We start from the raw sequence: 17,475 nt of genomic DNA, 5'->3' as shown, positions 1-17,475 counted from the left end.
GGCACAGTTGATGTAAGGGGTGCTCTTGTGGGGACAGTTGGTGCAAGGGGGCACTCCAATGGGGGCAATTGATGCAAGGGGCATTCTGATGGGGAAAGTTGATGTAAGGGGCACTTTGATGGGGCAAATGATGTAAGAGGGGCTCTGATTGGGGCAGTTGATGTAAGGGGGCTCTGATAGGGATATTTGATGTAAGGGGGTACTCTGATAGGGACAGTTGATGTAAGGGGGGACTCTGATGGAGACATGTGATGTAAGGGGGGACTCCGATGGAGACATGTGATGTAAGGGGGGCACTCTGATGGGGACATGTGATGTAAGTGGGCTCTGATGGGGACATATGATGTAAGGGGGCATTTTGATGGGGACAGTTGATGTAAGGGGTCACTCTGGTGGGGGCAAATTATGTAAGGAGAGCTCTGATTGGGACAGTTGATGTAAGGGGGCACTCTAATGAGGACATTTAATGTCAGGGTTTTTTTAAAGGGACATATGATGTAAAGGAGTGCTCTGATGGGGATAGTTTATGTAAGGAGGCATTCTGATGGGGACAGTTGATGTAAGGGGGCACTCTGATGAGGACATTTGATGTAAGGGGCACTCTGATGGGGACATTTGATTTAAAGGAGCATTCTGATGGGAACAATTGATGTAAAGGGGCATTTTATGAGGACAACTGATGGAAAGTGGCAATCTGATCATGATGTAAAGAGAGACTCTGAAGGTAAAGAGGACTCTGATGGGGACACCTGATATAAAGAGACTCAAGTTATGTTTCTACATCCTAATCTAATGACAGGCCGATATATACTAGTGTTCCCTGTTGACTCCTGCAGTTCCTCTGCAATACAAGTCTGACATTAGTACCGGATCATGACATGGGGTACAGACAGACTTGTATAAAGTACTCGAAATTTCTACTTGAGTAAAAGTACAAGTGCTCGATCAAAAAGTGACTTAAGTAGAAGTGGAAGTGCTCGCAGAAAAGGTTACTTAAGTGGAAGTACTAAAGTATTCAACATTTTTTTTACTTAAGTATTGCAAGTAGTTTTTTCAAAAAAATTGCTACTTAAGTACTAAAAGTAAAAAGTACCAGTAGTTTTGAAAAAAAAATTCTACTCAAGTACTGAAAGTAGAAGTAGAAGTACTGTGTTATGTAGTTATTAAAGAAAGAAGTCAAAAGTTTGAACATCATATTGTTTTTTATTATTTCAAATGATTTATTCAAATGATTAACCTAAAGGACAATCACAATTCCTTAGGCTGTAACTTTTTGTAAACAAAAAACAGATAAAGTATGTCCCTCCCTTCCCCTTTTAAAGCATCCCTCCTTCTCTTCCCTGCATGTTTTTTTTTCTCCACAGCTTATTGGTGCGCAAAATCGTATATAAATTAATGTGATATACAACAATATATTCCAATAATGAAATAAAGGAAGAGTGTATGAAATCTAAGTCAATAAAAAGTTCAAAATATTGTGAATCTTCAAATATATATATGTGACAAAACAAGATGAATATAATTTCATATCTGCTGTTAATGGGAAAGAACCTCCCAACCAGGGCCGGCCTCAGGTGTTCAAGCGCCCTGTGCAAGCTGATCCTGTGGCGCCCACACCAGCGCCCTGCACATTTTTTCTTGCACTTTTTTTGCACTTCATTTGACTTTTCTTTTTTATGATCACTACAAACTTAGCCCCCCTTACATTAGAGACCCCCCTTACATCAGAGACCCCCCAATGGAGCCCCCCTTACAACAGAAACCCCCAACTGAGCCCCCTTACAACAGAAACCCCCCACAGAGGCCCCACTTACATCAGAGACCCCCCACACAGAGCACCCTTACAGCAGAGACCCCCCAGCCCCCACAAAGAGCCCCCTTTACATCAGAGACCCCCACACAGAGCCCCCCTTACATCAAAGACCCCCCACACAGAGCCCCCTTACATCAGAGACCCCCCCACACAGAGCTCCCCTTACATCAGAGACCCTACCACAGAGCCCCCTTACATCAGAGCCCCCCACACATCAGAGACCCCAACACAGAGCCCCCTTACATCAGAGACCATCCCTCACACAAAGCCCCCCTTACATCAGAGACCCCAACACAGAGCCCCCTTACATCAGAGACCATCCCCACACAAAGTCCCCTTACTTTAGAGACCCCTCACACAAAGCCCCCCTTACATCAGAGACCCTAACACAGAGACCATCCCCACAGAGCCCCCTTTACATCAGAGCCCCCCCCCATAGAGCCCCCCACAGAGCTCCCCTTACATCAGAGCCCCTCCACACAGAGCTCCCCTTACATCAGAGCCTCCCACATCAGAGCTCTCCCACACAGAGTACCCCTTACATCAGAGACCCCCCACACAGAGCCCCCTTACATCAGAGACACCCACACATCAGAGACCCCCACACATCAGAGACCCCCCACACAGAGACCCCCACATCAGAGACCCCCCACACAGAGCCCCCTTACACCAGAGACCCCCCACACAGAGCCCCCTTACATCAAAGACCCCCCACACAGCGCCCCCTTACATCAGAGACCCCCCACACAGAGCCCCCTTACATCAAAGACCCCCCACACAGAGCCCCCTTACATCAGAGACCCCCCCACACAGAGCTCCCCTTACATCAGAGACCCTACCACAGAGCCCCCTTACATCAGAGCCCCCCACACATCAGAGACCCCAACACAGAGCCCCCTTACATCAGAGACCATCCCTCACACAAAGCCCCCCTTACATCAGAGACCCCAACACAGAGCCCCCTTACATCAGAGACCATCCCCACACAAAGTCCCCTTACTTTAGAGACCCCTCACACAAAGCCCCCCTTACATCAGAGACCCTAACACAGAGACCATCCCCACAGAGCCACCCTTACATCAGAGCCCCCCCCATAGAGCCCCCCACAGAGCTCCCCTTACATCAGAGCCCCTCCACACAGAGCTCCCCTTACATCAGAGCCTCCCACATCAGAGCTCTCCCACACAGAGTACCCCTTACATCAGAGACCCCCCCACACAGAGCCCCCTTACATCAGAGACCCCCACACATCAGAGACCCCCCACACAGAGACCCCCACATCAGAGACCCCCACACAGAGCCCCCTTACACCAGAGACCCCCCACACAGAGCCCCCTTACATCAAAGACCCCCCACACAGCGCCCCCTTACATCAGAGACCCCCCACACAGAGCCCCCTTACATCAAAGACCCCCCACACAAAGCCCCCCTTACATCAGAGACCCCCCACGCAAAGCCCCCTCACTTTAGAGACCCCTCACACAAAGCCTCCCTTACATCCAGAGACCCCAACACAGAGCCCCCTTACATCAGAGACCATCCCCACAGAGCACCCCTTACATCAGAGCCCCCCCCATAGAGCCCCCCACAGAGCTCCCCCTACATCAGAGCCCCCCTTACATCAGAGCCCTCCCACACAGAGCCCCCCTTACATCAGAGACCCCCCACACAGAGCCCCCTTACATCAGAGACCGCCAACACAAAGCCCCCCTTACATCAGAGACCCCCCATGTTTCCCTTAACCAAGATGGCTGCCAGTGCCTCGATCGCACTGCGCATGTGCACGTGTCTCTACTGCGCGGCTGCCGGAATCCCTGCCTCCCATCGCTGAGACGTCAGCGAATGGAGACAAGGAGGGGAGGAGCGGAGTGGCCGAAGGCCGCCACACATGTCAGAGCGCCGAGAGGCGCATGTGGGAGCACTCCACGCCGGCCCAGCGGAAGCCTGGAGCAGAACAACACTACCCAAATGGCAAGAGACCAGGTACCCATGAAAAAGGGGGGTATCTTTACCTTTGCCTTCCTATAGAAAAGGGGAGGGGAGGGGGGAAGGCAGAATAGGGAGGATAGTTTAAGGAGTATGAGAGAGCAGTAAGGAGGGAAACCAAACAAAAAAGAAAAAGGTAAAGGCAGAGAAAAGTAACGAGTAACGATGCAGCACAAAAAAAAAATATCGGAGTAGAAGTATCGAAATCATCGAAAAAATGTAGTGAAGTAAAAGTAGAAGTAGGAGAAAAAAAATTCTACTCTAGGAAAGTACAGATACCGCATTTCGGTACTTAAGTAGTTCTACTTCGTTACTATACATCTCTGGGTACAGAAGCACACAAAGTAGACATGGGAATAGTTTCCCTGCTTCTGTGATAGACTGTCAATGACCCACACACGGTGTTTACAATATGCCCCCCTGATTTTTGTAGTGCACCCCCTGATCAGAGAGGTTAGATTATGTCCTCTGTTAAGTCCCACTTTCCCTGCCACTGCTTGTATTCGTTTCATGGTTGTGAAGAGGCAAATTGTATTTTTTTTTTTGCACTTAGAGCTCCAAGTCGTAGTTTGTGTATCACAGGTTTCTCCTGTATGGCGCTCTCAGCTAGTAGGACCTTTATGTTGGATTTCTGAGTCAGAAGCTGGTATTTCCTCACTGTGCTGATGGTGTTCCCCATCTCAGGGGACTAGGGGGTATGGTTGACTCCTATACTCCACAAATAGGCATACTACCTTTCTTTAACAAATGATAACACTCCCACTGAAGACCAGCAGATGTTTCAATAAAGTTTATTTGATCTCCTGTCATACAAAAGCAGCCCCTGTTCTAGGACCTGACAAGTAGGGACCACAATGTGCTTTACCACTGAAGGAGGAGACTCGCACCCTATTAACTCGGCTTCTCCATCACTTTATATAGGGCTCCAATTATAAAAGCCGACGCTGGGTGTATTTTAATGAAGTGATGTAATTGGTCTACGTTACGTCAAAAACAGCCCGTGCCGAGGCTCAGAACACCCTGCGGGGCAGCCTACCCAATCCCCTGCACAGGCTCCAGAATGTTCACTGACGTCAGAGGCAAGTCGGAGCCCATTGGTCGGCATTTTGGCAAGCCGTTCATACGGCCAAATGAAAAGTCGCGCTTCGGTTCGCTCGATGAAAAGTGACGTGAGCAGCATCCAATGAAATCTCAAGGAAACGCCCCGCTCCTTATCAGGAGGTGCACTGGGACGTGACCACCATGCTTTTACGTGCTATTGGCTGCCGCGTCTTCGTGACGTGTATCCGGTTTGCTGTATGTGAAAGCCCGCAGTCCCTCCGCCATCTTTACTGTCTCCCCAGTCTAGTAGGGCAGAGAATAGGGAGGGGACCCGAGTTGGGTCACGCACACACCGCGCGGGCCTGACAGGACCTGGCGCTACCGCTGTGACCATGACACCCAGAGCTGCCCGGGGAACAGCCTGCCAGTGACCAGCTCCTGCCCGCACCCCCTCCTCGCTCACCACCGTTATCTCCCACCGACCGCTCAGTCATGTCGTCCGCTCGCTTCGACTCTTCGGACCGCCCGAGCTGGTACTTTGGACCGGTCCCCCGGCAAGAGGCTCAGTCCAGGCTGCAGGGCCAGCGGCATGGGGTCTTCCTGGTCCGAGACTCATCCACCTGCCCCGGGGATCACGTGCTGTCCGTCTCCGAGAACTCCCGGGTCTCCCACTACATCATCAACTCCCTGCCCAGCCGCCGCTACAAGATCGGGGACCAGGAGTTCGACAACCTACCTGCTCTGCTAGACTTCTACAAGATCCATTACCTGGACACCACCACCCTCATCGAACCGGCCCCCAGGTGAGAGACACATGGAGGGGGGAGGAGGAGTGTCAGCAGTGTGCACAGTACAGGGGCCCATCACAGCTGGGGGGAGTGTCAGCAGTGTGCACAGTACAGGGGCCCATCACAGCTGGGGGAGTGTCAGCAGTGTGCACAGTACAGGGGCCCATCACAGCTGGGGGAGTGTCAGCAGTGTGCACAGTACAGGGGCCCATCACAGCTGGGGGAGTGTCAGCAGTGTGCACAGTACAGGGGCCCATCACAGCTGGAGGAGTGTCAGCAGTGTGCACAGTACAGGGGCCCATCACAGCTGGGGGAGTGTCAGCAGTGTGCACAGTACAGGGGCCCATCACAGCTGGAGGAGTGTCAGCAGTGTGCACAGTACAGGGGCCCATCACAGCTGGAGGAGTGTCAGCAGTGTGCACAGTACAGGGGCCCATCACAGCTGGGGGAGTGTCAGCAGTGTGCACAGTACAGGGGCCCATCACAGCTGGAGGAGTGAAAGCAGTGTGCACAGTACAGGGGCCCATCACAGCTGGGGGAGTGTCAGCAGTGTGCACAGTACAGGGGCCCATCACAGCTGGGGGAGTGTCAGCAGTGTGCACAGTACAGGGGCTCCTCACAGCTGGGGGAGTCAGCAGTGTGCACAGTACAGGGGCCCACCACAGCTGGGGGGAGTGTCGGCAGTGTGCACAGCTGGGGGGAGTGTCAGCAGTGTGCATAGTACAGGGGCCCACCACAGCTGGGGGAGTGTCAGCAGTGTGCACAGTACAGGGGCCCATCACAGCTGGGGGAGTGCCAGCAGTGTGCACAGTACAGGGGTCCATCACAGCTGGGGGGAGTGTCAGCAGTGTGCACAGTACAGGGGCCCATCACAGCTGGGGGGGGAGTGTCAGCAGTGTGCACAGTACAGGGGCCCATCACAGCTGGAGGAGTGTCAGCAGTGTGCACAGTACAGGGGCCCATCACAGCTGGAGGAGTGTCAGCAGTGTGCACAGTACAGGGGCCCATCACAGCTGGAGGAGTGTCAGCAGTGTGCACAGTACAGGGGCCCATCACAGCTGGGGGAGTGTCAGCAGTGTGCACAGTACAGGGGCCCATCACAGCTGGAGGAGTGTCAGCAGTGTGCATAGTACAGGGGCCCATCACAGCTGGGGGAGTGTCAGCAGTGTTCACAGTACAGGGGCCCATCACAGCTGGAGGAGTGTCAGCAGTTTGCACAGTACAGGGGCCCATCACAGCTGGGGGAGTGTCAGCAGTGTGCACAGTACAGGGGCCCATCACAGCTGGAGGAGTGTCAGCAGTGTGCACAGTACAGGGGCCCATCACAGCTGGAGGAGTGTCAGCAGTGTGCATAGTACAGGGCTGCTGCACTGTGATCAGTCTTCGTGATGGGTGTCAGCAGTGTGAGGAGTACAGGTGCCTATATTTGCCCGTTACACATACACTTCTCAGCTGGACTGTGAGCAGAGTTCCTGATGGATACCAGCACCATGCTGAATTCAGGGGCCCATAGCAGCCACATTTACAGCTGCACTGTGATCAGTCTAATGATGTATGCTGGGTTCAAGGGCCCATAGTGGCCTCCACTTCACAACTTGAGTGTGATAAGTCACTTAAGGGTGTCCAGGGGCCCATAGTCGCATCATCCTCCCCCCCCCCCCCCTTCCTTTCCTGCAAACACACTGCTGGACTGCGATCAGAGTCCTTTTGAGTGTTAAAAATGTGGTGCGCACAGAGGCCCATCGCTGCCCCCTTCATAGCTTGCTTGTGTTGGAGCCTGCGCTGGCCTGACTGGATTGGTCACTGGTTCTGATTGGATATTTGAGTGGGTAAAAAGGAAGGCATGCCTTCCAGTGGATAGTGCCTAGTGATGGATTGTGGCTATGGGCACTCTCAGGGAATGGGCTGTAGGCTATTCTGTGCAACCTTAAGGCTCCGTTCACATCTTAGCGTATGGATCACGGGCAGAACCGCCGCGGTTCCGCCTGCGATCCGGAGATTATTGCAAATCGCGGGACGCCCGTGCGTTGCCCGTTGATTTGCAATAGACCCCCACACGCTGAGCGATGTTGCCGCGATTTCCGCCTGCCCAATCGCGGTAACATCGCGCAAAAAAAAACGCGGGACGCAATACGATCCAAAGAAGCTCTTGTACTTTTTTGGTCGTAATGCGTCCCGCGATTTTTTTTTTTTGCGCGATGTCACCGCGATTCGGCAGGCGGAAATCGCGGCAACATTGCTCAGCGTTTGGGGGTCTATTGCAAATCAACGGGCAACGCACGGGCGTCCCGCGATTTGCAATAATCTTCGGATCGCGGGCGGAACCGCGGCGGTTCTGCCCGTGATCCATACGCTAAGATGTGAACTGAGCCTTAAGCAGAGTTTCAGCCGTTTTTGTGTTTATTTAAAGTCAGCAGCTGCAAAAAGTGTAGCTGCATACTTTTACTACACACACTCACCTGTCCCACGATTCAGCGATGTGGCCACCCAAAGCCTCCCTCCTCCCCCTCTCTGTGGTATCAACATCACTAGTGTGGGCACCTGGCTGTGACAGCTTTCGGCTTCACAGCTGGGTGCGCATCCTGAATTGCCGGGCATTCTTCTGGGACCGTTGACATGTTGCAGAAGATTTGCGGGAAGCCCGAGCGGAAGTGGGAGCGGGCACCTGTCAGATCTAGGTACCCCCCCCCCCAAATAAAGTGGCACATAAGGGGGTCAGGAGTATTTAAAGTGAAAATTCCACTTTTGGGTAGATCTCCTCTTTAAGATGGTTTCAGCACGTAGAATTAGATAAAGAGTGCCCCATGTCCAGAGAAATGTGACTTCTAAAATCTGGTTCATGGATCTTTATTAGGATTATCCTTCTATTATTAAGATCCATGGACCAGATTTTAGAAGTCACATTTTTCTGGACATGGGGTACTCCTTTTTTTATCTAAACCCCTGATAGCTTGGACTCTTATTAGAATCACTATTGGGTGTCAGCAATGTGCTGCGTACAGGGACCCATAGCAGCTGGATTTGGGATCCAGTTCCCAGTTTTGATCAGTAGGAGTACAGGGGCCCATAGCAGCCAATCGCATGCCATTTATAAGGTGACTTGTATATCCTGAACTTTGCACATGACTGGTGAACTTGGCCCTGCTTGTTAGTATGGAGAGTAGCACTAACGTTTTGATGATCCTATAGGAACAAATAGAGCCAGTGTTTGCTCTGACTTTTGTAATGTGGACCTTGTATGAAAATGCAAGATCTGTTTCTGTTGTAGCCTGACACCTGCTGAATAAAAAAAAAAAATCCACAGTAAGCACAAAATAAGAAATGGGGGGGGGGGGAATGAAAACATTTTCACTCTACAGCGGATCCCAGCACCCCCTAGGTGAGGCTCAGCCTTCTCATAGGATCTTGGGAAAGCTGAGGATTTCATGATGAGAGCGGAGATGTAAGTATTTATTAACTTTTTTTTTCTCCAATGTTTTATTTCTATATGGCTTTCAATGATAGTGTATTTTAATCAGGGGCTGCAGCATAAGTGGATTTTCCATTTTCGCTCTTTTTCTAAAGATATCTCATTCCTTCCAGGATTCATTGCTTCATTTTAAAGCTCAAATCTATTGGGTTCAATGGGCTTTTTTTAGTAACAGTTGTGTGTTTTTGTGCAAAGATGTGAATTGTGGTTGCCTGTCAGATCATTGATTGATATGACAAGTAATTCTTCCCCTGCATCTCACAACTACTGATCGGAGTTGTCATTCCTGGGCAGTCAGGTGGCCAGCCTGTGTGACACATCTCTTCTATCAGCTTGATGGTTCTTGTTTGTGTCAATTAATTCCTTGCTTTGTTTAGGAACACAAAACAAGTTGCTGATGCAGAGTTAGCTGGTTTCAGATTCCTGGCCAGCTGCTGTGCTCTTTTATTTAGTGCTGATTTCTCACTACTCTGTATGTTACTAGTTAGTGCATCAGCTTAAACAAATCAATAGTGTCTGGAATATTTAATAGGCTATGACAAAAGTCTCTGCTCCAGAGGCAGTGTTTGTTTTTTCATTTTGGATTGCAGCTTGTAAATTGCAGCACCTTTCTGTTAATATTGATTTCTTGCTAGAAGTTTTGCACTTTGACAGCCTCATCTTTTTCTTTGCTGAATCACTCCATCTCAATCTTTGTTTGTGAACTTGTGTAGAATGTTCATTAAAGCCATAATGAGTTGATAGCAATATTCGCACAGGTTTCTTCTGCAGATCTTATTAGTGCCTTGTTTTCTTTGGCAGCTGGATCTGTTCTGCTGAATGAAGTCCTTTACTGATCTGTGCGCTGCTTTCTTTGGTGACCACTGCATTGCATCATATTTGGCAGCTCGGCAAACTGTCAAGGTGTAGAGACTTTAGTAACAAATGGAATCTAGGGGACAGTTGGCTTTTGTTGGAAGCTGGTATGTTTAGGGATTGTTAATCTGATAATCTAATTACTTGGTGCTTTTCATACATTGTAATTTGCTAAGCTTAGTCACTAAATACGATTACTTGGTTTTGATTCGTAATACGGGCACTTGTTCGAGATTAAAATATTACAGGACATGAAACTTGCATAACTCTGATCCCTTCTTCTTACTAGGAGACCTCCTTGCTGTGTCAACTTGGTCATATGTGCAATGATATTTTTTTTCTGAATGATCATATCCCCTAACGATCTCCCAGTTCCCTTTTGACATGCATTATTCAACCTTGCTGAGCACTATTCCTCTTGCTTGGTGCAGAGCGTTGCAAAGTTGGTGAATGACAAATAAAAGATGCGCATGTTCTTGCCCCATACATGGTGAGATAGTTGCACAAAATTTTATTTTTCAGTTGCCTCATTCTTTGTCAGGTTTACCTTGGGTAAAATTCTTAAGCCAGCCATATATTATACAATTTTCTTCAATTTCCTTTAGATTTACATCAACTATGTCATGCAAGGGCCTGCCTGATTGCATGCAAACTCTGCTGGGGACCCTACACCGTCCTATCTAGAGATTGTAACCTCTAATGAGATACACTGTATCCGCATTCCCCATGGGAATATATTTCTACATATGCGCTTTCCTTTTATCTAGTCTTTCTATGTAGTTATAGTGTTTTTTTTTTTTTTGTCTTTTATAGATAGAGGTTTGTGTGTGTGTGTGTGTGTGTGTGTGTGTGTGTGTATGTATATATATATGTATATATATATATATATATATATATATATATATATATATATATATATATATATATATATATATATATAATCTGTTCAATAAAGAGAGCAATTTTAATTAATTATATGGTGTGATAATTGTGATCATCCTCTCTCCAATTGCCCATACAAAGCCTCATCTTTCTCAGTATTTTGTTGTGCATGCAAATTCGGTTTAAAGTGTTTAGGCTTGACTTCTATTATTATTATTCAGGATTTACGTAGCGCCAACAGTTTACACGGCGTTTTATAATATGAAGGGGGACAGTACAATTGCTATACATTTCAATACAAAAGGAATGGGAGGGTCCTGCTCATGTAGCCTACAATCTAAAGGGAGGTGAGGTAGTACAAAAGGTGATGGCTGCAGGGGATGATCTGATGGAGGTGACTTAAGCCCCGTACACACGTACCGATCGTCGGCATACAAACGTTCGTCTTTTCTCCCCGGGATGTCGGTGTCTGTTGAAAAGTGCAAAGACTGCCCAAGAATTTTGTCCGCCGACTACAGCCGACTGCAGAAGTGATGTCATGTAATGGTTAACTTTCCCTGTGTTTTTTTCTTTTCTGAGCATTCCCAGTCTTGCAAATCTGCGGTCTGTCGGCAGAATTCTGTACTGACTGGCGAACAATCGTCCGTTCTGGTGTCGGCATACAAAAATTTAAATGCTTGCAAGAAAGACTCTTGTCCGCAGAATGTGCGCAGACAGCTGTCGGAGGCACCATACTAACAAGCGTACAATCGGCAGATCTTTCGTCCGCCGACGTTTGTATGCCGACGATCGGTACGTGTGTACGGGCCTTTAAGTACAGTTTTTTTTAAGGTTGGGTAGGCCTCCCTGAATAAATTAGTTTTCCAGGATCACCTAAAGTTGGACATACTGCAGGGATATCTAGAGGATTGGAGCAGCTCTGGAGAAGTCCTGGAGATGAGCATGGGAGTAGGTGATGAGAGCAAGATATCTTGGGAGGAGTGGAGAGGACAATTTGGGCATTATCGTATTATTTGGTTTTGGTAATTCTAACGACAAATTGCAGAATGTATGGCCAGCCTTAAGCTGGATACACACTACCCAACTTTTGTTGGTAGATTTCCTTCAGATTTACCTTTTTTCTATGTAGTGCAAGGGCCTGCCAGATTGCATACAAATTGAAAGTGTTTAGGTTTTACCTCATATTATCTGGTTTTGGTAAGTCTAAAGGAAAAAGTCTTCAGAAAATCTTATAGTGTGTATGGCCCATAAAGCCCCGTACACACGTACTGATCGTCGGCTGAACGATCGGCCGTCTTTTGTCCAGGGCTGTCGTGTCTGTTGAAAAGTGCAAAAGACTGCACACACATTTTGTCGGCCAACAACAGCCGACTGCAGAAGTGATGTCATGTGATGTTTAACTTTCCCTGTGTTTTTTCTTTTCTGAGCATGCCCAGTCTTGCAAATCTGCTGATTGTCGGCCGAAATCTGTACTGACTGGCGAACAATCGGCCGTTCTGGTGTTGGCCAACAAAAATTTTAATGCCTGCACGACAGATTCTGTTCGGCCGAAAATGCGCTGTCGGCTGTCGGAAGCATCATACTAACAAGCCTACAATCGGCCGATCGGTCGTCGGCCGAATATTTACGTCCGACAATCGGTACGTGTGTACGGGGCTTTAGTTTGGACAAATGCTTAGTTTCTCTCCCATTTCAGTTTTTTGTTAGTGCTTTCCTGAGGACTGTTTTTACACGTTGGTTTTGAGGACCCCATATTACAGCTATCTACTTTTTAGTTCTTATTGCATCATATTGTTTGTTTGGTTGTATAGAAGTATTGCTTCATTTAGGCCTTTCTACTTTTTGTTTCTTAAACATTTTATCTTTTCTGTCTGAAGGTACCCAAGCCCACCTGTCAGTGCAGGATCGGCACCCAATGTTATACCATCCGAGGAAAACTTGGAATATGTGCGAACTCTGTATGACTTCCCCGGGAACGATGCGGAGGACCTTCCTTTTAAAAAGGGAGAAATTTTAACAATTGTAGAAAAGCCAGAGGAACAATGGTGGAGTGCCCGGAACAAAGACGGTCGTGTTGGTATGATCCCTGTACCCTATGTAGAGAAGATGGCCCGTGTACCAGTTCATGGCAAAATGGGGAACAGGATTTCAAACAGCTACGGTATACCAGAGCCCGCACATGCCTATGCTCAGCCGCAGACTCCCAGCCCGCTGCCTACCTCTGGCAATCCTCCTGTCACTCCATTGCCGTCTACCCAGAATGGACCTGTCTATGCTAAAGCTATTCAGAAAAGAGTGCCATGTGCTTATGATAAAACTGCTCTTGCGTTAGAGGTAAGTTGCTGTGTTTGGAGTAAGCTTATAGTTCCTGTGGAAGATATATGAAGAATAATGCGTTGATGCAGCCATCTTACTTGCCTGGTCAGTGTGTTACATCCTTAGGAAGAAGTATTTCTTCAGTCTATTTTGTAGATCAGTGCAGTTTTTATGTCAGGAAAGCTGTTGACTGTCAGTTGCCTTTAATCGATGTTGTAGGCCACGTTGCCTTTTTTTCAGTACATGTGCCTGTTCCAGGGCAAGCTTGTCACTGTGGCAGCTACAGAGGTGTGTGCACTACCCTAGAACAAGCATCACTTTGGGAACTGAGACAGTAGCCGTCTCCAGTGCTGATAGGGAACCTTGGATGTGAGAAGTAATCCTGGCAGGTTCCCTTGAAATTTTGTGGTTGCTGCTACAGATAATCGGGAGACTTTCAAGCCTTGTAACGGTACATTAGATTGTAATGATGAGCACTTCAGAGTCTGACTCTTTAAAGCAGTATTAAACACAACAGCAAACCATTATTGCAGCTTACCAATTCTTAGATGTGTTGGCTGCATTAGTTTTCCCTTTTAGACTTCTATTTTTATCTGATCCAGCCAGCCTGTCTATTTTTTTTAAAACAAGCTCTCCAGCAGACTGTATTAGTTTACAGGAATGAGGCAAACCATTTAACACTGGCAGGGGTACTTAAAACAATCAGCTTTTATTTATTCATGCAAAACCTTAATGCCAAAAAAGAAAAAACTGTTGCTGTAACTGAATATAAAGTGTGAGCTGGAGTTTAGTTTTAGTGTATCTAAATTTGCTAGTACGTCTAACAGAACCCTCCCCCCCAGACTGACAGTTCTGGTGTCCAAAGGTGCCCCTGTGCTCCTTCACCCCGAGCGGGGAACACTCAGGAGGTATATTACTGGTTAGATCACCAGATGAAAACCGTGTGGGGGGAGCCTCACTAACCACATCTGATTGGTAAGCTGCAATATATTACACTTTTTGGTTTTGGGTTAAATTCTGCTTTAAGACATGTGCCTGCTCTGCAGTTGGTGTAAGTTGACCACCTGAAAGCTACCCTGTAGGCCTTATGAAGAGGGGAAACCTGTTGCAGGATCATAAATTGGACACCTCCTGGTGAGTCTGCATGCGCAGTTATCCTAATTGCTTTAATGCAACCAGTGAACAGATCTTTAGTCCATTCTATTAGCATTGTGGTCCATTACTACTTTCGGTTGGCCTTGAGGTAGCCTGTAACACTTTTTTGTAGGCAGGTAGGAGCAGATCGCTGTGAAATCCAGAATTGTGGTTCTTTGCATTAGAACATTGTGAGTTTTAAGGTTACAGAAGCTCTCTTGAAAATGGCTAATAATGCTTGCAGGCACTGGGAGGTGCTATTGGTATCTGCCCTTTCTTTAGACCAGGGATCCTCAAACTACGGCCCTCCAGCTGTTGTGGAACTACACATCCCATGAGCCATTGTAAAACTCTGACATTCACAGACATGACAAGGCATGATGGGAATTGTAGTTCCTGAACAGCTGGAGGGCCATAGTTTGAAGACCCCTGGTTTAGACCCTTGAACCCCCCCCCCCCCCCATATTTGCACTTCAATTCATGTAGGGCAGTGATCCTCAACTCCGGTCCTCAGGGCCCACTAACAGGCCAGATTTTAAGTATTACCTTGGGGAGATGCAGACTAGAGTACTGCAATCACTGAGCAGCAAATTAGATCACCTGTGATGTAATTTAGTTATCTTGCAAACCTGGCCTGTTGGTGGGTCCCGAGGACCGGAGTTGAGAACCACTGCTTTAGACCAGGGATCCTCAAACTACGGCCCTCCACCTGTTGTGGAACTACACATCCCATGAGCCATTGTAAAACTCTGACATTCACAGACATGACTAGGCATGATGGGAATTGTAGTTCCTGAACAGCTGGAGGGCCATAGTTTGAAGACCCCTGGTTTAGACCCTTGAACCCCCCCCCCCATATTTGCACTTCAATTCATGTAGGGCAGTGATCCTCAACTCCGGTCCTCAGGGCCCACTAACAGGCCAGATTTTAAGTATTACCTTGGGGAGATGCAGACTAGAGTACTGCAATCACTGAGCAGCAAATTATATCACCTGGGATGTATTTCAGTTATCTTGCAAACCTGGACTGTTAGTGTGCCCTGAGGACCGGAGTTGAGGACCACTGATGAATGGCACCGATTGTGATTGGGGGGATAATGTTTCCTATTTTTGTGGGTTTTTTTTTTTTTTTTTATTTTGGATTTTGATTAAACCATATTTTCTAGATTTATGCAAATTTGATTTAAGTTTAATGATAAAGTTGTTTTTCTGCACTGTGTACATAGGTTGTTGGGGAAGAGGTTTGCAGGCACTGTATTCTCATTTATATACCTAATTTTAGGTAGGTCTGTGCTGGCTCAATTTATCAAGTGTTAATTAGTAGAACATTATCACGGAGTCTCTCTGGGTTGTTATTCTAATTAGGTTGTTTCTTGGCAAATTGACACACTTCAGAAGGTTAACAAGTAGGTCATTGTGTTCCTAGCTTTTGAAATCCCAGCAAGTTTGCTTGACAGGCCTGATATATTTTCAGTAACTGTTTGAGCTCTGGTTTTTGGAAACAAAATTCGGAACACATCTCTTATGTAAGCAGAAGTACAAATAAACATTTGAACCATTTAGACCCCGTTCAGACAGGGGCGACGCGACTTGCTGTGAAGTCAGTGCACAGCGTGCACCGCGACCTCGGCGCGACATGCACGGACTTCATATCATTGAAGTCGATGCAAGTCGCCTCCAGGTCGCCCCAAAGTAGCACAGGACCCTTTTTCTAAGTCGGAGTGACTTGTGTCGCTCCTATTAGAACGGGTCCTGTGCTAATCAATGGCAGGCGACCCACCGCGACTTGTCAGGCGACCCAAGTCGCGCTAGTGTGAATGGGGACTTGGCCTTTTTAAATTAAAGGCACATTCTATTTGCTTATTAGTGAAGCTTAGGCCAGCCATACAGGGTTTGAATCTTGGCTGTTCAGCAGAACCTGTCTGAGATTCGAACCATTAATGGGCAGGCTGAATGTACCGAGTTGATCGATCAACTTGGGTACAACCAGCCTGCTGGACTTCCTTGCGATTATTGCAAGCAGCTGTATAGCCGCTAGTGATAATCAATGTCGAGCAGTTGTTCTCTCCCGGTGGGAACAGCTTCCCCTGTCGGGAGCAGACAAAGGCTGGCAGGAGGGATTCCCTGTCAGCACTGTCTGTGTTGATGGGGTAATCGTGCAAATTTCTTTCCCGCAACCCTTGGGTTGCCTTAAGGGGTTCATACACACTATAAGAGAATCGGGCAAGAATTTTCGTCCAAAGAACTTCTGTATGATTTTCGTATAGTGTGTACACGTTTTCTACAGCTGATTTCAACCTTCTGAATGAAACATTCCTGAAGGGACAAGTTCCAAACCTTTTCTCGTACGGGAACAGAATGAACGATTTTTGTTCTAATGTGTACCGTTTTTGTACGAGAAAATTCAGAAACGAAATACTGCACATGATCAGAAACCATAAACGACAACAAAAAAAAACATAAAAGCCTTTGTCGTATGAGAATTTTCTTTCATCTGTTCCGATTTTGCTGTGAATCGGATGATCGTTCACCCAGTTTTCTTGGTGTGTGTACCCCACTTTAGCCTACATATTGGGATACATTGTAAAAGATTTGTTAGAAGTAGTTTTCCTGTTTGGTTTTATCAACCTAAATGTTATGATCTCAGACCAGATTTGATTAATATTTGCTGCTATACTTGGATCATCTTTTGAAGCATTTATTTTTATAAATTATGATATTTTGTTGTTTTTTAAGTTATTCTTTGAGTGGAAGTTTGTTATAGGCAAATGTGTCATCAACCTGGGCAGTTTAGACTGAATATAACCAGTTCCAGGTTTAGGCGCCCAAAGCTGTTCTGAAATCTTCTGTTTTTCTGGTATTCTGAGCTGGTTCTAGAATATGACATAGGGGTGTCCTTGACTAATGAGTGAAACTAAGCTTAAAGTGCTTGTAAAGGATAAAAGTTATTTACCTTCATGCATTCTAAGCATGAAGGTAAAAAAAAAAAAATCTGTGTGCTGTCCCCCCCCCCCCCCCCCCCCAGCTCTGCCTATTACTCACCTGATCCCCATCTCAATCCAGAGTCACACCCAGTGAGCCAATGAGGTGGGGCCAAGCCGTGCCTCTGTGTCTCATGGTTGCATAGAGCGGGGTTTAGGAGCTATTGGGGGGCACTGGTCGAGGGGGAGGGGAAAGGAGCATCGGAAGGA

The 17,475-nt window shown here is 47.4% G+C and overlaps 1 protein-coding gene across 1 annotated transcript in view; it reads left to right on the top strand.

The window, feature by feature from the left end:
• Positions 1–5,079: 5,079 nt before the first annotated feature.
• CRKL (CRK like proto-oncogene, adaptor protein) overlaps positions 5,080–17,475 on the top strand; it is a 30,694-nt gene continuing 18,298 nt past the window's right edge. Inside the window, exons 1-2 of the mRNA XM_082265720.1 lie at positions 5,080–5,643; positions 12,712–13,168. Coding sequence (XP_082121846.1) covers positions 5,333–5,643; positions 12,712–13,168 — 768 coding nt within the window. The 5' untranslated portion in view covers positions 5,080–5,332. The remainder of the gene's footprint in view (positions 5,644–12,711; positions 13,169–17,475) is intronic.

Source organism: Pelophylax lessonae, assembly GCF_965119305.1.
Source record: "Pelophylax lessonae genome assembly, chromosome: 1".
Taxonomy (NCBI): domain Eukaryota; kingdom Metazoa; phylum Chordata; class Amphibia; order Anura; family Ranidae; genus Pelophylax; species Pelophylax lessonae.
This window is presented reverse-complemented; position numbering and strand designations above follow the sequence as displayed.